The 22,827-nt window shown below is 44.5% G+C and overlaps 1 protein-coding gene across 6 annotated transcripts in view; it reads left to right on the top strand.

The window, feature by feature from the left end:
• LOC137334627 (voltage-gated potassium channel KCNC2-like) overlaps nucleotides 1-22,827 on the top strand; it is a 123,388-nt gene that overhangs the window by 95,100 nt on the left and 5,461 nt on the right. For all 6 annotated transcript variants that reach the window (XR_010966190.1, XM_067999451.1, XM_067999450.1 and 3 more), the window contains exon 2: nucleotides 20,348-21,278. Coding sequence is in view for 5 of the 6 variants with exons in the window: in XM_067999451.1 (XP_067855552.1) it covers nucleotides 20,348-21,278 (931 nt within the window). In the remaining variant the exon portion in view is untranslated. The remainder of the gene's footprint in view (nucleotides 1-20,347; nucleotides 21,279-22,827) is intronic.

Below are 22,827 nucleotides of genomic sequence, written 5' to 3'. Positions count from 1 at the left end.
AATCTTTGGAATTCTCTACAGAGGGCTGTGGATGCTCAGTCAATGAATATGTTCAAGACTGAGATTGATAGATTTTTAGACATTATGGGAATCAAGCGATATTGGGATCGGGTGGGAAAGTGGAATTGAGATAGAAGATCAGCCATGATCTTATTGAATGGCGGAGCAGGCTCGAGGGTCCATATGGCCTACTCCTACTCCTATTTCTTATGTTCTTATGATAAAACAGTTGCTTAACCTATCCTTCCAATGTCCTGCTCAGAATGTTAGGGCTATAAAAAGAATGTTAGTGCTTTTGTTCCATTCATTGTTTTCGATCCAAACACTATTCTGAGTTGAGCACGGCAAATCTTTCTAAAGTGCTGCTGAGTACTGAGCATCTTCAGGATCCTTTATACTTAACCATTTAAGATTATCTGGGCATAATTAACAGCCTTTTAGTAATGTTATTACCCATTCATATGTTATATTGTACAGATTTACAATGCTACAACTAAGACAATGGGGAGCTGCCACTATATTGACCACCATAACTAACCTGCATTGATTGCTATAAAGATTTGCAGTATATAATGTGTTGTGGTTTTTAAAAAGCAGATTTTAATCATTAGAAGTGACTAATCGCCACAAGCAGTGATCAGTATAACAAAATTCCACAGTTACAATGTTTGCAACCTTAAGGCCTTTTCATGCTTTATGTTAGGCCGCATGTAGACCTGGTTTTCCTGAATGCAGCCACTGCCAGCTGCCTAAGGGCAAAGTAATCTTACAGTGGGTGCCTCAAACAGATGTTAGGCCCCTTATCTGTATATCCAAAGGACATAAGCAAACCATTAATTTCCTGTTTGATTATCTTGGTGTTTTTGTCTTTTAATCAGTGAGTTATTATTGAATCTCCATTACAGGGTTTTAAAGATGCAATTTTTTGGGAGGGAGGGAGGGAGGGAGAGGGGGTTGCCATTTCAGAGTTTGGTCTGAAATCAATATAATTTCACATGCAGTTTCTGTTATTGTGTCCAGCACCTACTGAGATTCCAGCAGAAGATCCAAAAAGCATTTGAGGAAGTTCCTCATGAAAGATTACTGGTTAAGCTCGAAGCAGTGGGGAATCAGGGTGAAACTTGGGAATGGATCAGAATGGATCTGAAGAGTAGAAAACAGTGTATGCTTGCTTAGAGGTGTTACAACAGGGTGGTAGAGGCAGTGAGTGGGGTGTTCCTACCATTTCTAATTTACGTTAACGATTTGGATTCAGAAACTCAATGCAAATTAGTTATACTTACAGATGCTATCAAACTAGAATGAGCATTTGTTTCTGAGAAGACAGCTAGGGACTTACAAACCGAGTTTGACAAAATATGTTAACTGGACAGAACAATGACAAATGAAACATAATGGCCCAGATTTTCCTGTCAAAAAATGGTGAGGCTAAAGGCGTTCACTGTTACTTAAGCACAAATTGCACAGCAACTTCAGGCGAGGGGCAGATACGCGGTTAAACACAAAAATCCAGAAGTTGCTGTCCGAGATGCACCGCTCCGCTGTTAGCTTCATGAAAACAGCATCTTACTGTCTGACCCACCATTCAAACGTATTGAACGGCATGAAGTTCCTGTACTTGCATGGTAGATTCGAATTAAACTCGCCACAGAAAGTTAGGGCGTATCTATTTCAGTCTAAGTACCCTTTTTAATGGCATGATAAGTGTTAATTACTGCCAAACAACCTCTCTGGCATTGAAAATTAACTATTACAAGTGTGGAGTCTTATTCCTTCAGCTTTTAATTGTTGTTGGAGATTAAAATTTTTAATTTTTTTTTACTTTTTCTTTCTGTCTGTGTTTTCCTCTCTCTTTTAATCCAATCTTTATTTCTCTTTCTGTACCTAATTTGACATTGAATTCATTATTCTAACTTACACTTCCAAGTTCAGACTCTGCGCTGGTTATTTCACAATCCTTCAATCTGATTGGTTAAGGAGATATACAGTTGCTTACGCTGTTCACACAGATCGCAGATGCCCTGTAGAGGGCGTGGCACCGTTTCCATCTCACACTTACAGCAGCTTCCAGTGCAAGATCTCATGGCCCTTGCCAGTTTAATCATGGAGATTAAATGGGCAAGGGCAAGTCTAACTAATGAAGGGCGCCAATCATTCACCGGCTACAGTAAATTCTGGCCCAATATGATGAACGGTAAAGTACTGCCTATTAAGAAGAATTTTTTTTCTCCATGTTAGTGTCAAAATAATGGAGAAGTAAAAAGTGATATAGGTGTTCTAGGAGATTCAATGCTCAACATATCCAATCATTGCAGAGCAGCAATCAGCAAAGCAAACAGACCGCTGAATTATATAGACAGAACTGTAGAGTAAAGTCAGAAGAAGTTATGCTCAAACTGAATAGTGATCTGGCCATGCCACACCTTGTGTATTGTATCATGTTCTGGCCGTTAAGACCCATGTCATGGTGGAACTTCATGGAAGTGCTACAAGACTGATCTCCAGCGGGGTAACTTTAACCCCAAAGAACGGGTGGGTTGGTAAAAATTGTAGTTTTTTGAAGTGGGACCGCAACCCGGCTCCAGTGTGCCTACTTCTGGGATTAACCCGGGCACGTTTGGACACGCAAGTATCCAAAACCCAGAAGTCCCGACCCCACTTAATGACGGCAGGTGGATTGTTAAAGGGGTAATGTACCGCAATGCGATAGGTAAGGCACTTAATTTTTTATGTATTAGTCATAGAGTCATAGAAGTTTACAACATGGAAACAGGCCCTTTGGCCCAACATGTCCATGTCGCCCAGTTTATACCACTAAGCTAGTCCCAATTGCCTGCACTTGGCCCATATCCCTCTATACCCATCTTACCCATGTAACTGTCCAAATGCTTTTTAAAAGACAAAATTGTACCTGCCTCTACTACTGCCTCTGGCAGCTCATTCCAGACACTCACCACCCCTTGAGTGAAAAAATTGCCCCTCTGGACCCTTTTGTATCTCTCCCCTCTCACCTTAAATCTATGTCCCCTCGTTATAGACTCCCCTACCTTTGGGAAAAGATTTTGACTATCTACCTTATCTATGCCCCTCATTATTTTATAGACTTCTATAAGATCACCCCTTAACCTCCTACTCTCCAGGGAAAAAAGTCCCAGTCTATCTAACCTCTCCCTATAAGTCAAACCATCAAGTCCCGGTAGCATCCTAGTAAATCTTTTCTGCACTCTTTCTAGTTTAATAATATCCTTTCTATAATAGGGTAACCAGAACTGTACACAGTATTCCAAGTGTGGCCTTACTAATGTCTTGTACAACTTCAACAAAACATCCCAACGCCTGTATTCAATGTTCTGACCAATGAAACCAAGCATGCCGAATGCCTTCTTCACCACCCTATCCACCTGTGACTCCACTTTCAAGGAGCTATGAACCTGTACTCCTAGATCTCTTTGTTCTATAACTCTCCCCAACGCCCTACCATTAACGGAGTAGGTCCTGGCCCGATTCGATCTACCAAAATGCATCACCTCACATTTATCTAAATTAAACTCCATCTGCCATTCATCGGCCCACTGGCCCAATTTATCAAGATCCTGTTGCAATCCGAGATAACCTTCTTCACTGTCCACAATGCCACTAATCTTGGTGTCATCTGCAAACTTACTAACCATGCCTCCTAAATTCTCATCCAAATCATTAATATAAATAACAAATAACAGCGGACCCAGCACCGATCCCTGAGGCACACCGCTGGTCACAGGCCTCCAGTTTGAAAAACAACCCTCTACAACCACCCTCTTTCTTCTGTCGTCAAGCCAATTTTGTATCCAATTGGCTACCTCACCTTGGATCCTGTGAGATTTAACCTTATGTAACAACCTACCATGCGGTACCTTGTCAAAGGCTTTGCTAAAGTCCATGTAGACCACGTCTACTGCACAGCCCTCATCTATCTTCTTGGTTACCCCTTCAAAAAACTCAATCAAATTCGTGTGACATGATTTTCCTCTCACAAAACCATGTTGACTGTTCCTAATCAGTCCCTGCCTCTCCAAATGCCTGCAGATCCTGTCTCTCAGAATACCCTCCAACAACTTACCCACTACAGATGTCAGGCTCACCGGTCTGTAGTTCCCAGGCTTTTCCCTGCCGCCCTTCTTAAACAAAGGCACAACATTTGCTACCCTCCAATCTTCAGGCACCTCACCTGTAGCTGTCGATGATTCAAAAATCTCTGCTAGGGGACCCGCAATTTCCTCCCTAACCTCCCATAACGTCCTGGGATACATTTCATCAGGTCCCGGAGATTTATCTACCTTGATGCGCGTTAAGACTTCCAGCACCTCCCTCTCTGTAATATGTACACTCCTCAAGACATCACTATTTATTTCCCCAAGTTCCCTAACATCCATGCCTTTCTCAACCGTAAATACCGATGTGAAATATTCATTCAGGATCTCACCCATCTCTTGTGGCTCCGCACGGGTACGGTAGCATAGTGGTTTTGTTACTGGGCTAGTAATCCAGAGGCCTGGACTAAAATCCAGAGTCATGAGTTCAAATCCCGGCACGGCAGCTGGCGAATTTAAATTCAATTAATTAATTAAATTCAATTAATTAAATAAAAATCTGGAATTAAAATACTAGTATCAGTAATGATGGCCATGAAACTACCGGATTGTCGTAAAAACCCATTTGGTTCACTAATGTCCTTTCGGGAAGGAAGCCTGCCGCCCTTACCCGGTCTGGCCGATATGTGACTCCAGACCCACAGCAATGTGGTTGATTCTTAATTGCCCTCTGAAATGGCCTAGCAAGCCACTCAGTTGTAAAATCTCGCTACGAAAAGTCATAATAAGAATAAAACCGGACGGACCACCCGGCATCGGACCACTAGGCACCGGACACGACAACGGCAAAACACCAAGCCCAGTCGACCCTGCAAGGTCCTCCTTACTAACATCTGGGGACTTGTGCCAAAATTGGGAGAGCTGTCCCACAGACTAGTCAAGCAACAGCCTGACATAGCCATACTCACAGAATCATATCTTTCAGCCAACGTCCCAGACTCTTCCATCACCATCCCTGGGTATGTCCTGTCCCACCGGCAGGACAGACCCACCAGAGGTGGCGGTACAGTGATACACAGTCAGGAGGGAGTGGCCCTGGGAGTCCTCAACATTGACTCTGGACCCCATGAAATCTCATGGCATCTGGTCAAACATGGGCAAGGAAACCTCCTGCTGATTACCACCTACCGTCCTCCCTCAGCTGATGAATCAGTCCTCCTCCATGTTGAACAACACTTGGAGGAAGCACTGAGGGTAGCAAGGGCACAAAATATACTCTGGGTGGGGGACTTCAATGTCCATCACCAATAGTGGCTCGGTAGCACCACTACTGACCGAGCTGGCCGAGTCCTGAAGGACATATCTGCTAGACTGGGCCTGCGGCAGGTGGTGAGCGAACCAACACGAGGGAAAATCTTACTTGACCTCGTCCTCACCAATCTACCTGTCGCAAATGCATCTGTCCATGACAGTATTGGTAGGAGTGACCACCGCACAGTCCTCGTGGAGATGAAATCCCGTCTTCGCACTGAGGACACCATCCAACGTGTTGTGTGGCACTACCACCGTGCTAAATGGGATAGATTCAGAACAGATCTAGCAGCTCAAAACTGGGCATCCATGAGGCGCTGTGGGCCATCAGCAGCAGCAGAATTGTATTCCAGCACAATCTGTAACCTCATGGCCCGGCATATTCCTCACTCTACCATTACCAACAAGCCAGGGGATCAACCCTGGTTCAATGAGGAGTGTAGAAGAGCATGCCAGGAGCAGCACCAGGCGTACCTAAAAATGAGGTACCAACCTGGTGAAGCTACAAATCAGGACTACATGCATGCTAAACAGCGGAAGCAACATGCTATAGACAGAGCTAAGCGATTCCACAACCAACGGATCAGATCAAAGCTCTGCAGTCCTGCCACATCCAGTCGTGAATGGTGGTGGACAATTAAACAACTAACGGGAGGAGGAGGCTCTGCAAACATCCCCATTCTCAATGATGGCGGAGTCCAGCACGTGAGTGCAAAAGACAAGGCTGAAGCGTTTGCAACCATCTTCAGCCAGAAGTGCCGAGTGGATAATCCATCTCAGCCTCCTCCCGATATCCCCACCATCATGGAAGCCAGTCTTCGGCCAATTCGATTCACTCCACGTGATATCAACAAACGGCTGAGTGCACTGGATACAGCAAAGGCTATGGGCCCCGACAACATCCCAGCTGTAGTGCTGAAGACTTGTGCTCCAGAACTAGCTGCGCCTCTAGCCAAGCTGTTCCAGTACAGCTACAACACTGGCATCCACCCGACAATGTGGAAAATTGCCCAGGTATGTCCTGTCCACAAAAAGCAGGACAAATCCAATCCGGCCAATTACCGCCCCATCAGTCTACTCTCAATCATCAGCAAAGTGATGGAAGGTGTCGTCGACAGTGCTATCAAGCGGCACTTACTCACCAATAACCTGCTCACCGATGCTCAGTTTGGGTTCCGCCAGGACCACTCGGCTCCAGACCTCATTACAGCCTTGGTCCAAACATGGACAAAAGAGCTGAATTCCAGAGGTGAGGTGAGAGTGACTGCCCTTGACATCAAGGCAGCATTTGACCGAGTGTGGCACCAAGGAGCCCTAGTAAAATTGAAGTCAATGGGAATCAGGGGGAAAACTCTCCAGTGGCTGGAGTCATACCTAGCACAAAGGAAGATGGTAGTGGTTGTTGGAGGCCAATCATCTCAGCCCCAGGGCATTGCTGCAGGAGTTCCTCAGGGCAGTGTCCTCGGCCCAACCATCTTCAGCTGCTTCATCAATGACCTTCCCTCCATCATAAGGTCAGAAATGGGGATGTTTGCCGATGACTGCACAGTGTTCAGTTCCATTCGCAACCCCTCAGATAATGAAGCAGTCCGAGCCTGCATGCAGCAAGACCTGGACAACATCCAGGCTTGGGCTCATAAGTGGCAAGTAACATTCGCGCCAGATAATTGCCAGGCAATGACCATCTCCAACAAGAGAGAGTCTAACCACCTCCCCTTGACATTCAACGGCATTACCATCGCCGAATCCCCCACCATCAACATCCTGGGGGTCACCATTGACCAGAAACTTAACTGGACCAGCCATATAAATACCGTGGCTACGAGAGCAGGTCAGAGGCTGGGTATTCTGCGGCGAGTGACTCACCTCCTGACTCCCCAAAGCCTTTCCACCATCTACAAGGCACAAGTCAGAAGTGTGATGGAATGCTCTCCACTTGCCTGGATGAGTGCAGCTCCAACAACACTCAAGAAGCTCGACACCATCCAAGATAAAGCAGCCCGCTTGATTGGCACCCCATCCACCACCCTAAACATTCACTCCCTTCACCACCGGCGCACTGTGGCTGCAGTGTGTACCATCCACAGGATGCACTGCAGCAACTCGCCAAGGCTCCTTCGACAGCACCTCCCAAACCCGCGACCTCTACCACCTAGAAGGACAAGAGCAGCAGGCACATGGGAACAACACCACCTGCACGTTCCCCTCCAAGTCACACACCATCCCGACTTGGAAATATATCGCCGTTCCTTCATTGTCGCTGGGTCAAAATCCTGGAACTCCCTTCCTAACAGCACTGTGGGAGAACCGTCATCACACGGACTGCAGCGGTTCAAGAAGGCGGCTCACCACCACCTTCTCGAGGGCAATTAGGGATGGGCAATAAATGCCGGCCTTGCCAGCGACGCCCACATCCTGTGAACGAATAAAAAAAAAACATAGATGACCTTGTTGATCCTTAAGAGGCCCTACTCTCTCCCTAGTTACTCTTTTGCCCTTTATGTATTTGTAAAAGGTAAAATGTATTTAACCTTACCTGCAGGGGTTTCCCATCGCTTCCGATTCTCATCAGGTGAAAGCAAGCAAGAAGGGCCAGATCCATGAGGTGAATGCCTTTATTGCACTGCTCGTGGGCCAGGGGGAGCAGGAGTGGTTCATTCAGGCCCAACAAGCTCACCTGGCGTGATCGGACCCCTGTGATCGGCCACCCACCACCCCCCCCCCCCCCCCAATAATGGTAGAACCACCCCGATGGTGAATCTGACTCCTCGGATGGTGGACCCCCAACCCCCCTCCACCCAATCTTCTCCAAGACTCCCCATCCCCGATCTTCTCAAGGGCCCAAGAGGAGCTGTTCTGATGTTTTAGCCAACATTTATTCCTCAACCAGCTCCACTAAAATAGATTATCCAGACATTTCTCTCATTCTGTGTGCAAAATAGCTGCCACATTTCCCTACATTACAACCTATATTGCATCTCAATCATCAGCTAAATGATGGAAGGTGTCGTCGACAGTGCTATCAAACGGCACTTACTCACCAATAACCTGCTCACCGATGCTCAGTTTGGGTTCTGCCAGGACCACTCGGCTCCAGACCTTATTACAGCCTTGGTACAAACATGGACAAAAGAGCTGAATTCCACAGTTGAGGTGAGAGTGACTGCCCTTGACATCAAGGCAGCATTTGACCGAGTGTGGCACCAAGGAGCCCTAGTAAAATTGAAGTCAATAGGAATCCGGGGGAAAGCTCTCCAGTGGCTGGAGTCATACCTAGCACAAAGGAAGATGGTAGTGGTTGTTGGAGGCCAATCATCTCAGCCCCAGGACATTGCTGCAGGAGTTCCTCAGGGCAGTATCCTAGGCCCAATCATCTTCAGCTGCTTCATCAATGACCTTCCATCCATCATAAGGTCAGAAATGGGAATGTTCACTGATGATTGCACAGTGTTCAGTTCCATTCGCAACCTTTCAGATAATGCAGCAATCCGTGCCTGCATGCAGCAAGACCTGGACAACATCCAGGCTTGGGCTCATAAGTGGCAAGTAGCATTGACACCAGACAAGTGCCAGGCAACGACCATCTCCAACAAGAGAGAGTCTAACCACCTCCCCTTGACACTAAATGGCGTTACCATTGCCGAATCCCCCACCTTCAACATCTGGGTGTCACCATTGACCAGAAACTTAACTGGACCAGCCACATAAATACTGTGGCTACAAGAGCAAGTCAGAGACTGGGTATTCTCCGGCGAGTGACTCACCTCCTGACTCCCCAAAGCCTTTCCACCATCTACAAGGCTCAAGTCAGGAGTGTGATGGAATACTCTCCACTTGCCTGGATGAGTGCAGCTCCAACAACACTCAAGAAGCTTGACACCATCTAGGACAAAGCAGCCCGCTTGATTGGCACCCAATCCACCACCCTAAACATTCACTCCCTTCACCACCGGTGCACTGTGGCTGCAGTGTGTACCATCTACAGGATGCACTGCAGCAACTCACCAAAGCTTCTTCGACAGCACCTACAAACCTGCGACATCTACCACCTAGAAGGACAAGAGCAGCAGGCACATGGGACAACACCACCTGCACGTTCCCCTCCAAGTCACACCCATCCCGACTTGGAAATATACCGCCGTTCCTTCATCGTCGCTGGGTCAAAATCCTGGAACTCCCTACCTAACAGCACTGTGGGAGAACCTTCACCACACAGACTGCAGTGGTTTAAGAAGGTGGCTCACCACCACCTTCTAAAGGGCAATTAGGGATGGGCAATAAATTCTGGCCTCGCCAGCGACGCCCACATCCCATGAACGAATGAAAAAAAAAGTGACTGCACTTCCAAAGTACTGCATTGACTGTGATACACTTTGGGACATCCTGAGGATGTGAAGGCGCAATATAAATGTAAGTTCTTTCTTATTAGCCTTGAAAGCAAATGGACTGAAAAGTAATCTTATAAAGGTATATCGGATAGCAAATAGTAAAGAAAAATGTAGATTCAGAAAATGTCCTCAAACTAAACATGACCTCTGCTAAGTCTTTTGGCAAACAAAATAATCTGTTTATATGCTCCCTTCATTAGATTGACTTTAATTCTTCAGCTATATAATTGTCCTATTTCATTATAGAACTGAACGATGGCACCTAACTCGGTGTATGCTGTGGCTTAGTGGTAGATCTCTCACCTTGAAGTAAGAAGGTTCTAGGTTCAAGTCTTATGCCAGAGACTTGAGCAAAAAATCCAGGCTGACACTCCAGTGCAGTATTGAGGGAGTGCTGCACTGTCAGATGTGCCGTCTTTCAGATGAAATGTTAAACTGTAGGCCCCTCTGCCCTCTCAGGTGGATGTAAACGATCCCATGATACTATTTCAAAGAAGAGCAGGGGAGTTTTCCCCAGTGTTCTGGCTAATATTTATCATTTAACTAAACAAACAGATTCTTTGTTCATTATCACATTGCTAGTTGTGGGACCTTGCTGTGTGCAAATTGGCTGCCATGATTCCTACATTACAACAGTGACTACACTTCAATTGTACTTAATTGGCTGTAAAGTGCTTTAGGATGCCCTGAGGTCGTGAAAGGCGCTATATGAATGCAAGTCTTTCTTTTCTTTTTATTCTTTTTGATGCCCTGATATACACAAGGACCATTGTGTCAAATGTTCAGTGGTTTCAGCTTTTTTCTCTCAAATTTTCACCTCTTGAAAGATATTCTTGTGAGAGACACAATTTCCTGCCACAGACACCTGCTGCTTAATCAAGCCATTGTCCTTTTTAGATTTTTAATATGCAGTGATAGTTCATCCAATTTAGCTGCAGTCATTTGTTTCACCGATAGTGAGTGCCTCTTGTTTCATAACTTTCCATTTAAACTTCATCTTGTTATTACCAGGTAAACTGGCAATGACAACAACCTTGCTTCAGGCTGTATTTTCTATTTGGATCATTTTTCCTCATTTTTTGCCAAATGTCCTTCAGACTATCAGATGTCTAACATTTTTTTCCTTGTCGAGCACATTTCTATTTTGCCTCTAATGTCAGGGATATGATAAAACGGTCAAATTGCTTTCAGTAGTTCTGAAAGGTGTGGGGCGATTTTCACGTACTGGGGGGTGTAAGTCAGCTCTAAATGGTTAAGAGCCGGTGGAAAATCTTGCTGGAATGGTAATATAATAATAACACTCAATTTCTGTGGGTCAATCATTTGCATAATTATTCATAGCTCCAGGTGCAAATTTGGACGTGTGCAGGGAGCACACTAGCTTGGACGGGGGGGGGGGCGGTGATCAATTTTAACTTGGCAAAAACCACGTTAATAGGGTGGTAAGGGCTTCAAATTTGATTTGGTAGACTTTCTGCTCCATTAATGCCGCACTTTAGCTGCCACCATTTTGAAAGGGGCCTATCCCTGGGCGGCTGTAGCGCTTGCCTGAAATCGGTGGTAGGTGTCTTACTAATGCAAATCGGAGTCCTAATGATGCAGTTTGGACCCCTATTGCAATTTTAAGGGACACATGGGCGGAGCATGCGCCATATGTACTGGTGCGGAGCGGCCTAAACAGCAGTCATGAAATGGGCACAAAATGTATTTTTGTGGAGCTGGAAGGAGCAGGAGTGCTGCTCCTAGCTTCATAAAAATACTGCGGGCCAATGCTTGCCTGGGCTAACCACCCTCAGCCTGCCCCCACCCTCTCCCAGGACCTACCTGCAGTTGTCACCGGCCTCCCAGCTGACTGACAGCCCTGTGGCCCAACACCGTTGAGCTGCCCATTTGGTGTCTGCAGCTCACCGTCCAGGTTCAAATGAGGCCCAGGCCAGTGCGCTCCACTGATTGGCCGTCCAAAAGTTAAAATCTACCCATAGTTGTGGGAACAGAAAATTGAATTTAAGTGAAATTTAGATGGATGCAAACAATTTAACGGAAGTGGCCCAGCAGCGGGACAAAGATTTTAACAGCCTTCAGAAAAGTCTCAAAAGGCATCTCATCCCTTTTTGCCAAGGCTTGAAGGAAAAGGAACTAAGAAATGATAGGTAAAAATGTCAGAGAAAGGAAACTCACTGTGCAGACAGAAGTGACAGAGCATCCCAGCATCCTGCCCGTTGTTTGATGGCTACAGAAATGGGGTGGAAGGGGCCCTGTTTGTCACTGCAGGGCATCATCCCCATGGTTTGCACTGCAAACATGCCCATACGTTGACAGTTGCTATCGCTGGCTGTGCCAGTCCTACGCTGCATCTTAGCTGAACATTCCAGCAGATGGCTATACTCTGCATCTGCCTCTCTGCTGACGTGGACTATGTGAAGAAAGTTCTCAATGTTCATTGCCAGATAGGTGCTCTAATACTTGTAGCTTTGGTCAGTGATATTGTGATGGAATTAATCAATCAGACTGTAATAGATGTCCTATGTATGCTTTATTTCACTGTGAATGGGTAATTCCAAAATACTAATCAGCATTATGGTTAGTCAGGTCTTCATATATCTAATTTGTACCATTGCATCTGCTGTTCCAATTTTCTTTGGGAATAGGATTAATATTTTTCCAAAACAAGGTATAAGCCCTTCTGTTTTTAGATGAGCTAGTGAGGATACTGTCAGATGGGTGCAGACCTGACCTAAATGGCATCTCCCCACTGGTCTTCTTTTTGCTCCTCTAAAAAAAACTCACATATTCAGGGTTTCCCAGTGGGTGGCAGTAATGGACAATGTAGGGAGAAAAAAAAATTAAACTTTACAGAATTGGCCCGAAAATGGTGTCCATTCTCTAGCAAACATAAATGGCCATTATATAAATCTGAGGCAGAAGCTTCCTTTGCTTGTCCTTAGTCCCACAGAAATCTGATGAACAAAGGGTGGAGACTTGGGCCCTGATATTCACTCAGAGCCGGGAAGAGAGCAGTGGGGTGAGAGGATTTTTGGATGGGAAACCCAGAAGTAATGGTTTCCCACACATCATGATGATTTTGACGGTAGGATGTCTTTTAAATTTTCTCAAAAGGTTTTGCGCCCAACAGCCAGCCAGATTGATAGACTGGCTGCCTGTCGGGCGGGAAAGCGATCGGGGTCTTTGGGTTTGGATGGAGGAGGGAGTTGGGGAGAGATCAAGGCCTTCGGGGTTTGGATGGGGGGCGAAGGCGGGGGGGGTGGGGAAGTCGGACATCGTGGGGGCGAAGTTGGACATCGTGGGGGGTAAGTCGGACATCGTGGGGGGGAGATGTCAGACATTGTGGGGGTGACATGTCGGACATTGTGGGGGGGAGATGTCAGACATTGTGGGGGTGAGATGTCGGACATTGTGGGGGTGAGATGTCGGACATTGTGGGGGTGAGATGTCGGACATTGTGGGGGTGAGATGTCGGACATTGTGGGGGTGAGATGTCGGACATTGTGGGGGTGAGATGTCAGACATTGTGGGGGTGAGATGTCAGACATTGTGGGGGTGAAATGTCAGACATTGTGGGGGTGAAATGTCAGACATTGTGGGGGTGAGATGTCAGACATTGTGGGGGTGAAATGTCAGACATTGTGGGGGTGAGATGTCAGACATTGTGGGGGTGAAATGTCAGACATTGTGGGGGTGAGATGTCAGACATTGTGGGGGGGAGATGTCAGACATTGTGGGGGTGAGATGTCAGACATTGTGGGGGTGAAATGTCAGACATTGTGGGGGTGAGATGTCGGACATTGTGGGGGGGAGATGTCAGACATTGTGGGGGTGAGATGTCGGACATTGTGGGGGGGGAGTAGTCGGAGATCGCGGGGGGTGGGGGAATCGGACATCGCGGGATCCGATCGCGGGGTGTTTAAAGAGGTTAGCTTGGGAGGGATGGGGGAAGCACTCCTGTTCCTCCTGGCCCACAGGCAGTGCTGTAAATGCACTTACCTCATGGATCCGGCCCTTTTCACCTCCTTTTACCTGTCAGGAATCCTGCGGCCCGGGAAACCCAGTCGCCACGGGCTAAATATAAAAATTTAGCTAAAATGGAAGCACGCAGCCTTCTTAAAAGATTTCACTGACTGACCCGCCTCCTGAGAGCGGGTTGGTCACCCACCCCTCGACCTGCCTCCGTTAAAACCTGAAGTGGGATACGGGTTCCGGTCCCGCTTCTAATTTCGGCAATTTTTACTTCCCATCCGTCCCTAACCAACCCATTCTTGGGGGTTAAAATTCACCCTCTGGTGTTAAGGGTCTTTACCCATCTTTCCAGTCTATTACACCACCATGAACTGGTGCATTTGGACCACGTTGGAAATGAAACTGGCTCAAGTGACTGAGTAAACTTTGTTTAATGTTTCCTAGCTCAAAAATAGTGTAGTGCAGTGTAGCAAGTTTCCTGAAAGTGCAGGAATGTGTTATATGGGCCGTGACTCTCAATCTCATCTCTTTACAGAAAGGGTTTGCGCTCCATTAATGTACAGCTCATCTGTCCCCATTGGTATAAAAACATGCATTTGATTAACTGCTACCTTAGCAGCAGTCATACTCCTTTGTTTTATGACTCTCAATGGTACCACCACTATTTAAAGGGTCATGAAGATGAGACAGATGAGTGCTCGGGGTCCAGGGTTGCCATTTTTAGCCATGGCTCATGAACAATTTGGGACAGCCACGAGCAATAGCTGAGGAACAATATAATAATATAAGAACATAAGAAATAGGAGCAGGAGTAGGCCAATCGGCCCCTCGACCCATTCAATAAGATCATGGCTGATCTGATCCTAACCTCAAATCTAAATTCATGTCCAATTTCCTGCCCGCTCCACGTAACCCCTAATTCCCTTTACTTCTAGGAAACTGTCTATTTCTGTTTTAAATTTATTTACTGATGTAGCTTCCACAGCTTCCTGGGGCAGCAAATTCCACAGACCTACTACCCTCTGAGTGAAGAAGTTTCTCCTCATCTCAGTTTTGAAAGAGCAGCCCCTTATTCTAAGATTATGCCCCCTAGTTCTAGTTTCACCCATCGTTGGGAACATCCTTACCGCATCCACCCGATCAAGCCCCTTCACAATCTTATATGTTTCAATAAGATCACCTCTCATTCTTCTGAACTCCAATGAGTAGAGTCCCAATCTACTCAACCTCGCCTCATACGTCCGCCCCCTCATCCCCGGGATTAACCGAGTGAACCTTCTTTGTACTGCCTCGAGAGCAAGTATGTCTTTTCTTAAGTATGGAGACCAAAACTGTATGCAGTATTCCAGGTGCGGTCTCACCAATATCTTATATAACTACAGCAATACCTTATATTGCTTTTTATATTCTATCCCCCTAGCAATAAAAGCCAACATTCCATTGGCCTTCTTGATCACCTGCTGCACCTGCATACTAACTTTTTGATTTTCTTGCACTAGGACCCCCAGATCCCTTTGTACTGCAGTATTTTCCAGTTTCTTGCCATTAAGATAATAACTTGCTCTCTGATTTTTCCTGCCAAAGTGCATAACCTCACATTTTCCAATATTGTATTGCATCTGCCAAATCTCTGCCCACTCACCCAGTCTGTCTATATCCCCTTGTAGGTTTTTTTGTCCTCCTTACTCTCTACTTTCCCTCCCATCTTTGTATCATCTGCAAACTTTGATATGTTACACTCGGTCCCCTCCTCCAAATCGTTAATATAGATTGTAAAGAGTTGGGGACCCAGCACCGACCCCTGCGGAACACCACTGGCTACTGGTTGCCAGTCCGAGAATGAACCATTTATCCCAACTCTCTGCTTCCTGTTAGATAGCCAATCCTCCACCCATGCCAGAATATTACCCCCAATCCAGTGATTCTTTATCTTGAGATACTATATACTAACACTTGTCCACCAGGATCATGGTTGAGCAGATTATTGGAATATTGACGCAAAGGTTCTGATGCCTTGACAGATTAGGTGGGTGTTATGATATAGAATATACCATTTGGCCCATGGAGCCCGCGCCGGCTCTTTGTAAGAGCAACCCAGTTAGTCCTATTCCCCCGCTCTTTCCCCGTAGCCCTGTAAAGTTTTTCCCTTCAAGTATTTATCCAATTCCTTTTTGAAAACCACGATTGAATCTGCTTCCACCACCCTCTCAGGCAGTGCATTCCAGATCATTCCAGATTCTTCATATCGCCTTTGTTTTTCTTGCCAATCACTTTAAATCTGCATCCTCTGGTTCTCGACCCTTCCACCAATGGGAACAGTTTCTCTTTATTTACTTAACTAAACCCGTCATGATTTTGAACACTTCCATCAAATCTCCCCTTAACCTTCTCAGCTCTAAGGAGAACCCAGTTTCTCCAGTCTATCCATGTAACTAAAGTCCCTCATCCCTGGAACCATTCTAGTAAATCTCTTCTGCACCCTCCCTAAGACCTTCACTTCCTTCCTAAAGTACGGTGCCCAGTATTGGACACAATACTTGAGTTGTGGCCGAATCAGTGTTTCATAAAGGTTCAACATAACTTCCTTGCTTTTGTACTCTATGCCTCTGTTTATAAAGCCCAGGATCCCATTTGCTTTTTTTACTGCTTTCTCAACCTGTCCTGCCACCTTCAAAGATTTGGGCACATATACCCCCAGGTCTCTCTGTTCCTGCACCCCCCCCCTTAGAATTGTACCATTTAGTTTATATTGCCTCTCCTCATTCTTCTTGCCAAAATGTATCACATCATATTTCTCTATGTTAAATTACATTTCCCATGTGTCCGCCCATTCCACCAGCCTGTCTATGTCCCCTTGAAGTCTATTACTATCCTCCTCACTGTTTACTACACTTCCAATTTTTGTGTCATCTGCAAATTTTGAAATTGTGCCCTGTACACCCAAGTCCAAGTCATTAGTATCTATCAGAAAAACAGTGGTCCTAGTACCAACCCTGGGGAACACCACTGTACACCTCCCTCCAGTCCAAAAAACAACCATTCACCACTACTCTCTGTTTCCTGCCACTTAGCCAATTTCGTACCCATGCTGCCACTGTCCCTTTTATTCCATGGGCTTCAATTTTGCTGACAAGCCTATTATGTGGCACTTTATCAAACGCCTTTTGAAAGTCCATATACACAACATCAACTGCACTGCCTTCATCAACCCTTCTGTTACCTCATCAAAAAACTCAATCAAGTTAGTTAAACATGACTTGCCTTTAACAAATCCATGCTGGCTTTCCTTTATTAATCCATACTTGTCCAAGTGACTATTAATTTTGTCCCAGATTATCGTTTCTAAAAGCTTCCCCACCACCGAGGTTAAACTGATTGGCCTATAGTTGCCGGGTTTATCCTTACACCCGTTCTTGAACAAGGGTATAACATTTGCAATTCTCCAGTCCTCCGGCACCACCCCCATATCTAAGGAGGATTAGAAGCTTATGGACAATACCTCTGCAATTTCCACCCTTACTTCCCTCAGCAACCTAGGATGCATCCCATCTGGACTGGGTGACTAATCTATTTTAAGTACAGCCAGCCTTTCTAGTACCTCCTCTTTATCAATTTTTAGCCCATCCAGTATCTCAATTACCTCCTCTTTTACTGTGACTTTGGTAGCATCTTCTTCCTTGGTACAGACAGATACAAAGTATTCATTTAGTACCTCTGCCTTCATGCCAAGATCTCCTTTTTGGTCCCTCTCCCCTCCTCCTACTACCTGTTTACTATTTATATGCCTATAGAAGACTTTTGGTTCCCTTTTATTTTAGCCGCCAGTCTATTCTCATACTGTCTCTTTGCCCCTCTTATTTTGTTTTTCACTTCTTCTCTGTACTTTCTATATTCAGCCTGGTTCTCACTGTATTATCAACCTGATATCTGTCTTACACCATCTTTTTCTGCTTCATCTTACTCCCTACCTCCTTTGTCATCCAGGGAGCTCTGGCTTTGATTGCACTACCCTTCCTCCTCGTGGGAATGTACCTAGACTGTACCCAAACTATCTCCTCTTTACAGGGAGCCCAATGTTCCATTAAGTTTTGCCTGCCAATCTTTGATTCCAATTTACCCGGGCCAGATCCATTCTCAACCCACTGAAATTGGCCCTCCTTCAAATTAAGTATTTTTACTGTAGATTGCTTCTTATCCTTTTCCATAACTAATCTAAACCTCATGATACTATGATCACTGTTCCCTAAATGTTCCCCCACTGACAAGTTTAAAAATTTGACTGAATAAATTTAAAACAGAAATAGACAGTTTCCTAGAAGTAAAGGGAATTAGGGGTTACGGGGAGCGGGCAGGAAATTGGACATGAATTTAGATTTGAGGTTAGGATCAGATCAGCCATGATCTTATTGAATGGCGGAGCAGGCTCAAGGGGCCAATTGGCCTACTCCTGCTCCTATTTGTTATGTTCTTATGACACTTGCTCCATTCCCCAGAACCAGATCCAGCAAAGCCTCCTTCCTCATTGGGCCGGAAACATACTGATCAAGAAATTTCTCTTGAACACACTTCAGAAATTCATCCCCCTCTTTGCCCTTTACACTATTACTATCCCAGCCTATATTAGGATAGTTGAAGATCCCCATTAGCACACTCCATAGTTCTTGCACTATAGCCCTCGGAAGGTCTACAAGATTATTGTGGTCTGTTGCTTCTTGCATAACTTTGCCATCCATAGAAGCATTGCCATGAGGTAGAAGTAGCTATATGAAGAATTCCTGCAAATAATTACTTCGATACAGGCTTGAACTTTTATAAATATAAAGTGGAATGGCTTCCCATACAGGCATGAGCTAATGCAGGGAATTCTGGGTACATTAGGTTTGCCAAATTTTTATCTGAGCCAATCAGAACCAAAAACACTTGAGCTATATGAACCACCCAGAAGAATTAACCAACATTTTTGGTTTGAGCTCATTACATTCATGGGTTAGCAGTTTAGCAAGTGGTTCAGCAGCATTATTACAGGAGCACTTTTATTGTCTGCTAAGTTGCATGATACTTGTAATAAAACTGATCTCACCGAGAGTGTATTGAGTAAAGTTCCCCAGACCTTGTTTTGTGTATACATCAATAAATATAATGATAAATAAGCATTCTTCTTGTACACTTGATGTTCATTACAGATTATTTTGTTAATTTAAACTATTGCCTATGCAGTTCCTTTGCAGCTCAAAATATTTGTAGGTACATCATTTTGTATCATATAATCACTTATAAGAGTGCATTTCTGGAATTTTCTAATGTTTCAGAAACCTATATCACAAAATACATCAGTAAATCATGTTATTAAAAATCACATTTCATTTGAGCACTGAATAGATTCAAAAATATATGTAGATACTATACTGGATTCCATGAATGCAAATTGTAATGTAAAAATTGTTAAGATGCAGTTGTACAATAATAATGCGGTTTGTACATACTGTACTGCAAACTTGAGGCTGTGATTGAAGACTCGTTATGCAAGATTACATCAGCCATCTGCAGTAGCGTATTCTTAGTTTGATAAGAAAGTACACGCACCAATATAATGGGCCGGATTTTGCTGTGAGCAGCAAATGCCTGCCATTCGTTAGACTTACACTTGCCCATAGACTTTCTATGAGCTTTTGCATGGCAGCTTCCTCTAAATTAGAGAACCAAAAAAGACGTTGCCCTTTACAGGGCATCTGGGACCTGTGTAAACAGGGCAAGCAATCGTGTATCCCCTTAACTAATCAGATTGAAGCATCGTTAATAAGCCACGTGGAGATTGAACCAGGAAGTGTAAGTTAGAATAGTAAATTCAATGTCAAATCAGGTACACAAAGCAAAATGAAGAGAGGGTAAGAAAAATTGAATTAAGAGGCAGAGATAAAAGAGACAAAGAAAAAGTTTTTAAAAATGTTTAAAATTTTTTAAATTAAATTTCCAACAACAATTAAAATCTGAAGGAATGAGGCTCCAAACTTTTTAAAAGTAATTTTCAGTACCAGAGAGATTGTTTGGCAGTCATTAAGACTTAAAAGAGTACTTACATTAGGATGGACAAGCCCTAACCTTTTTCTGGCGTGATTAGCCCGTATCTACGATGTCAGTGCAGGAACTTCATGCTGTTCAATTCATTTGAATGGGAAGCCAGATGGCAAGATGGTTTTCGCAGAGCTTGCGGAGTGGAATCGCATCTGGTACAGCAACTTCCGAATTTCCGCGTTTAACTGCACATGTGCGCTCGCTGTACGATTTGCACAGAAATAACAGTGCACCCTGTTCGCCTCACCATTATTTTTACAGCAAAATCCAGCCCATTATTTGTTGCTTATAAAATGCAGTTAGAAGGTATACAGTACTAATGACTTTTTCACCTGTGTGTGTTTCTGACTACTGTAAAGTTGTATCTTTGTAAAATTAGATGTAAAAATGCTGCCATACGCAGATTTAAATTAGTGCAATTAATAATTGCTTAATACTTTTGTCTGATCATAATGTTATTTCAACTAACCAAATTGCTTGAAACTTTCATTTAAAATTGAAATAATTGCATTTTTGCTCTTTCTTTTTCAGTTTATTGCCTTTGCCTCTTTATTGTTCATCGTCGTCTCTATCACCACCTTCTGCCTTGAGACGCATGAGGCATTTAACAAGATTGTTAACAAAACAGAACACGTCAAAACCGGGAATTCATCTGAATTGATGCAACATCTTGAGATTGAAACAGACCCGGCATTGACATACATTGAAGGTGTATGTGTAGTATGGTTTACTATTGAATTTTTAGTCCGAATTATGTTCTGCCCTGACAAACTTGAATTCATCAAAAATCTTCTAAATATAATTGACTTTGTTGCAATTTTACCCTTTTACTTGGAGGTGGGACTCCGTGGGCTTTCATCGAAGGCTGCAAAAGATGCGCTGGGCTTCCTCAGGGTGGTAAGATTTGTTAGAATTCTGCGAATCTTCAAGCTAACCCGTCACTTTGTGGGACTAAGAGTGCTTGGACACACTCTCCGTGCTAGCACAAATGAATTTCTACTCTTAATCATTTTCTTGGCTCTGGGTGTGTTGATATTTGCTACTATGATTTACTATGCTGAGAGAATAGGAGCGAACCCAAGTGATCCAACAGCCACCCACCATACCAAGTTCAAAAATATCCCTATTGGATTCTGGTGGGCAGTCGTCACTATGACAACACTTGGATACGGAGATATGTACCCAACGACGTGGTCGGGCATGTTAGTAGGAGCACTCTGTGCCCTTGCAGGTGTGCTTACAATAGCAATGCCTGTCCCTGTTATTGTCAATAATTTTGGAATGTACTATTCACTGGCCATGGCAAAACAGAAACTTCCAAGAAAGAGGAAGAAGCACATCTCCCAAGCTCCTCAAGCAGGGTCTCCAACGTACTGCAAAACAGATCTGAATACACCTTGCAACAGCACTCAGAGTGATATATGTCCTTTTGGGAAAGATAAGCTGGAGCGCAACAGAACAGGTAAGGCAAAATTGCAGTGAATGGAAAATACGTACCTGGTAAGCTCTGGAAGTAGACCAGTCCACTCATTGTGGTTGAAAAATAACTGCAGTGTACATCTGGTCGATTAAAAACGTTACATTGTCTAACTTTTTAACTTCAGGCATGAGCAAGTCAAGATGCATGGCTCTGTACAATGGGATGATATTGTTCTAAAATAAATTAGCTTGATCATTTCAGGCCCAATTGAAACTTCCTAATGAAAATATCCCAGTGGTAAGCAACACTTATCTTTATCCAATTATCGCTATTAAGCAAACAACATAGATTTGATGGGATTGAATCAGTATTTGACTAAATGTTCCTTTTTCATAACTTCCCCATCCACCAGATGTTCATCTTCTCAAAAAATGTAACCCAGGCATAATTCTAATATTGGGGTAGATGTGGTGATTTGCCGTCCATCTGTTTCTCACCTGAAAAATGGGAGACCCGAAAGTTGACAACTGGAGCGGGGGTGGGGGAGTGGGAGGGGTACCTTGGTTGCCCGATTGATGCTCAAGGCCTGCCTGATGCAATTTTCACCTGTTTCCTATAGGAAGCTGCTTAAATATCCAAATTGGAGTCCTACGGCGGTTGTAGGGCCCCAATTTCAATTTTTAGGTACAAATGGGGGAAGTGTGCACTGCGCATGGTCCGTCCATTTGTACCAGGTGTTGGGAGGCCTAACCAGTGGGTCCTTAAAGGGACTGGTGGAGGCCGCTCAAAAAAATGGCCGAATAAAGTTTTAGTGTTTATTTTTGTGAGGCCAGGAGCTGCCAGCTCTTCATGTTACATGCCTGCAGCATGCTGGTGGCTTTGGGCAGTTGACATGGCCACTCAGCCCACTTTGCGCCCATTTCGGGTGGAGGTTGAAGATCACCCTTGGTGTGCCTTTCAGTAGAATATTTAGCTCTACCTTTAATAAGATTTCAAAAATGTATTCATCATTAATAAAGTGCAGCCTCACCATTTTGTGAAGATTTTTTCCACAGCAACTCTTTCTGCAGGTTACCAAAATGTTTATTAGATTGAAATTCCACTGTGCAATGTGAGTGAGACATATGGTAGCGCATTCATTTGCAATTGCTCTGCCCACTATTTTAACCAAAGCATTAACCTATTTCAAATAAACAGATTCTTCATTAAATTAGCAAATGAAGAAATGTCATATGAGCATGTTAAAGTACTTGATACTAATACACAAAGCAGCAGTGATTATAATTTGTTGCCGCTGCCATTAATGTGGTGGTAACGGCCTCTAAATGGGGCTTGTGGCCTCACTGCCCCATTAACCCCAACTATGCGGCCAGCGTCATTTTGAAAGGGGACTACCGCTGGGTGCCCAATGCGTCTGCCTGTTTTAGGCAGTAGTCCCCTTTTAATATGCAAATTTGGGTGCGAGGACCAAAGAGGCCCAGCAAAGGTAAGTTTGAATTATTCATCTAGGGCCCGGACCCCTTGCCACCTCTACAATTGCGAACCCGCCACTCACTATCTGCTGGCTGGGCAGGCCAATATTGCAAGCTGC

This window comes from Heptranchias perlo, chromosome 18 (genome assembly GCF_035084215.1).
Source record: "Heptranchias perlo isolate sHepPer1 chromosome 18, sHepPer1.hap1, whole genome shotgun sequence".
NCBI lineage: Eukaryota > Metazoa > Chordata > Chondrichthyes > Hexanchiformes > Hexanchidae > Heptranchias > Heptranchias perlo.
The sequence above is the reverse complement of the archived record's forward strand: the minus strand, read 5'-3'. Positions and strand labels throughout refer to the sequence as shown.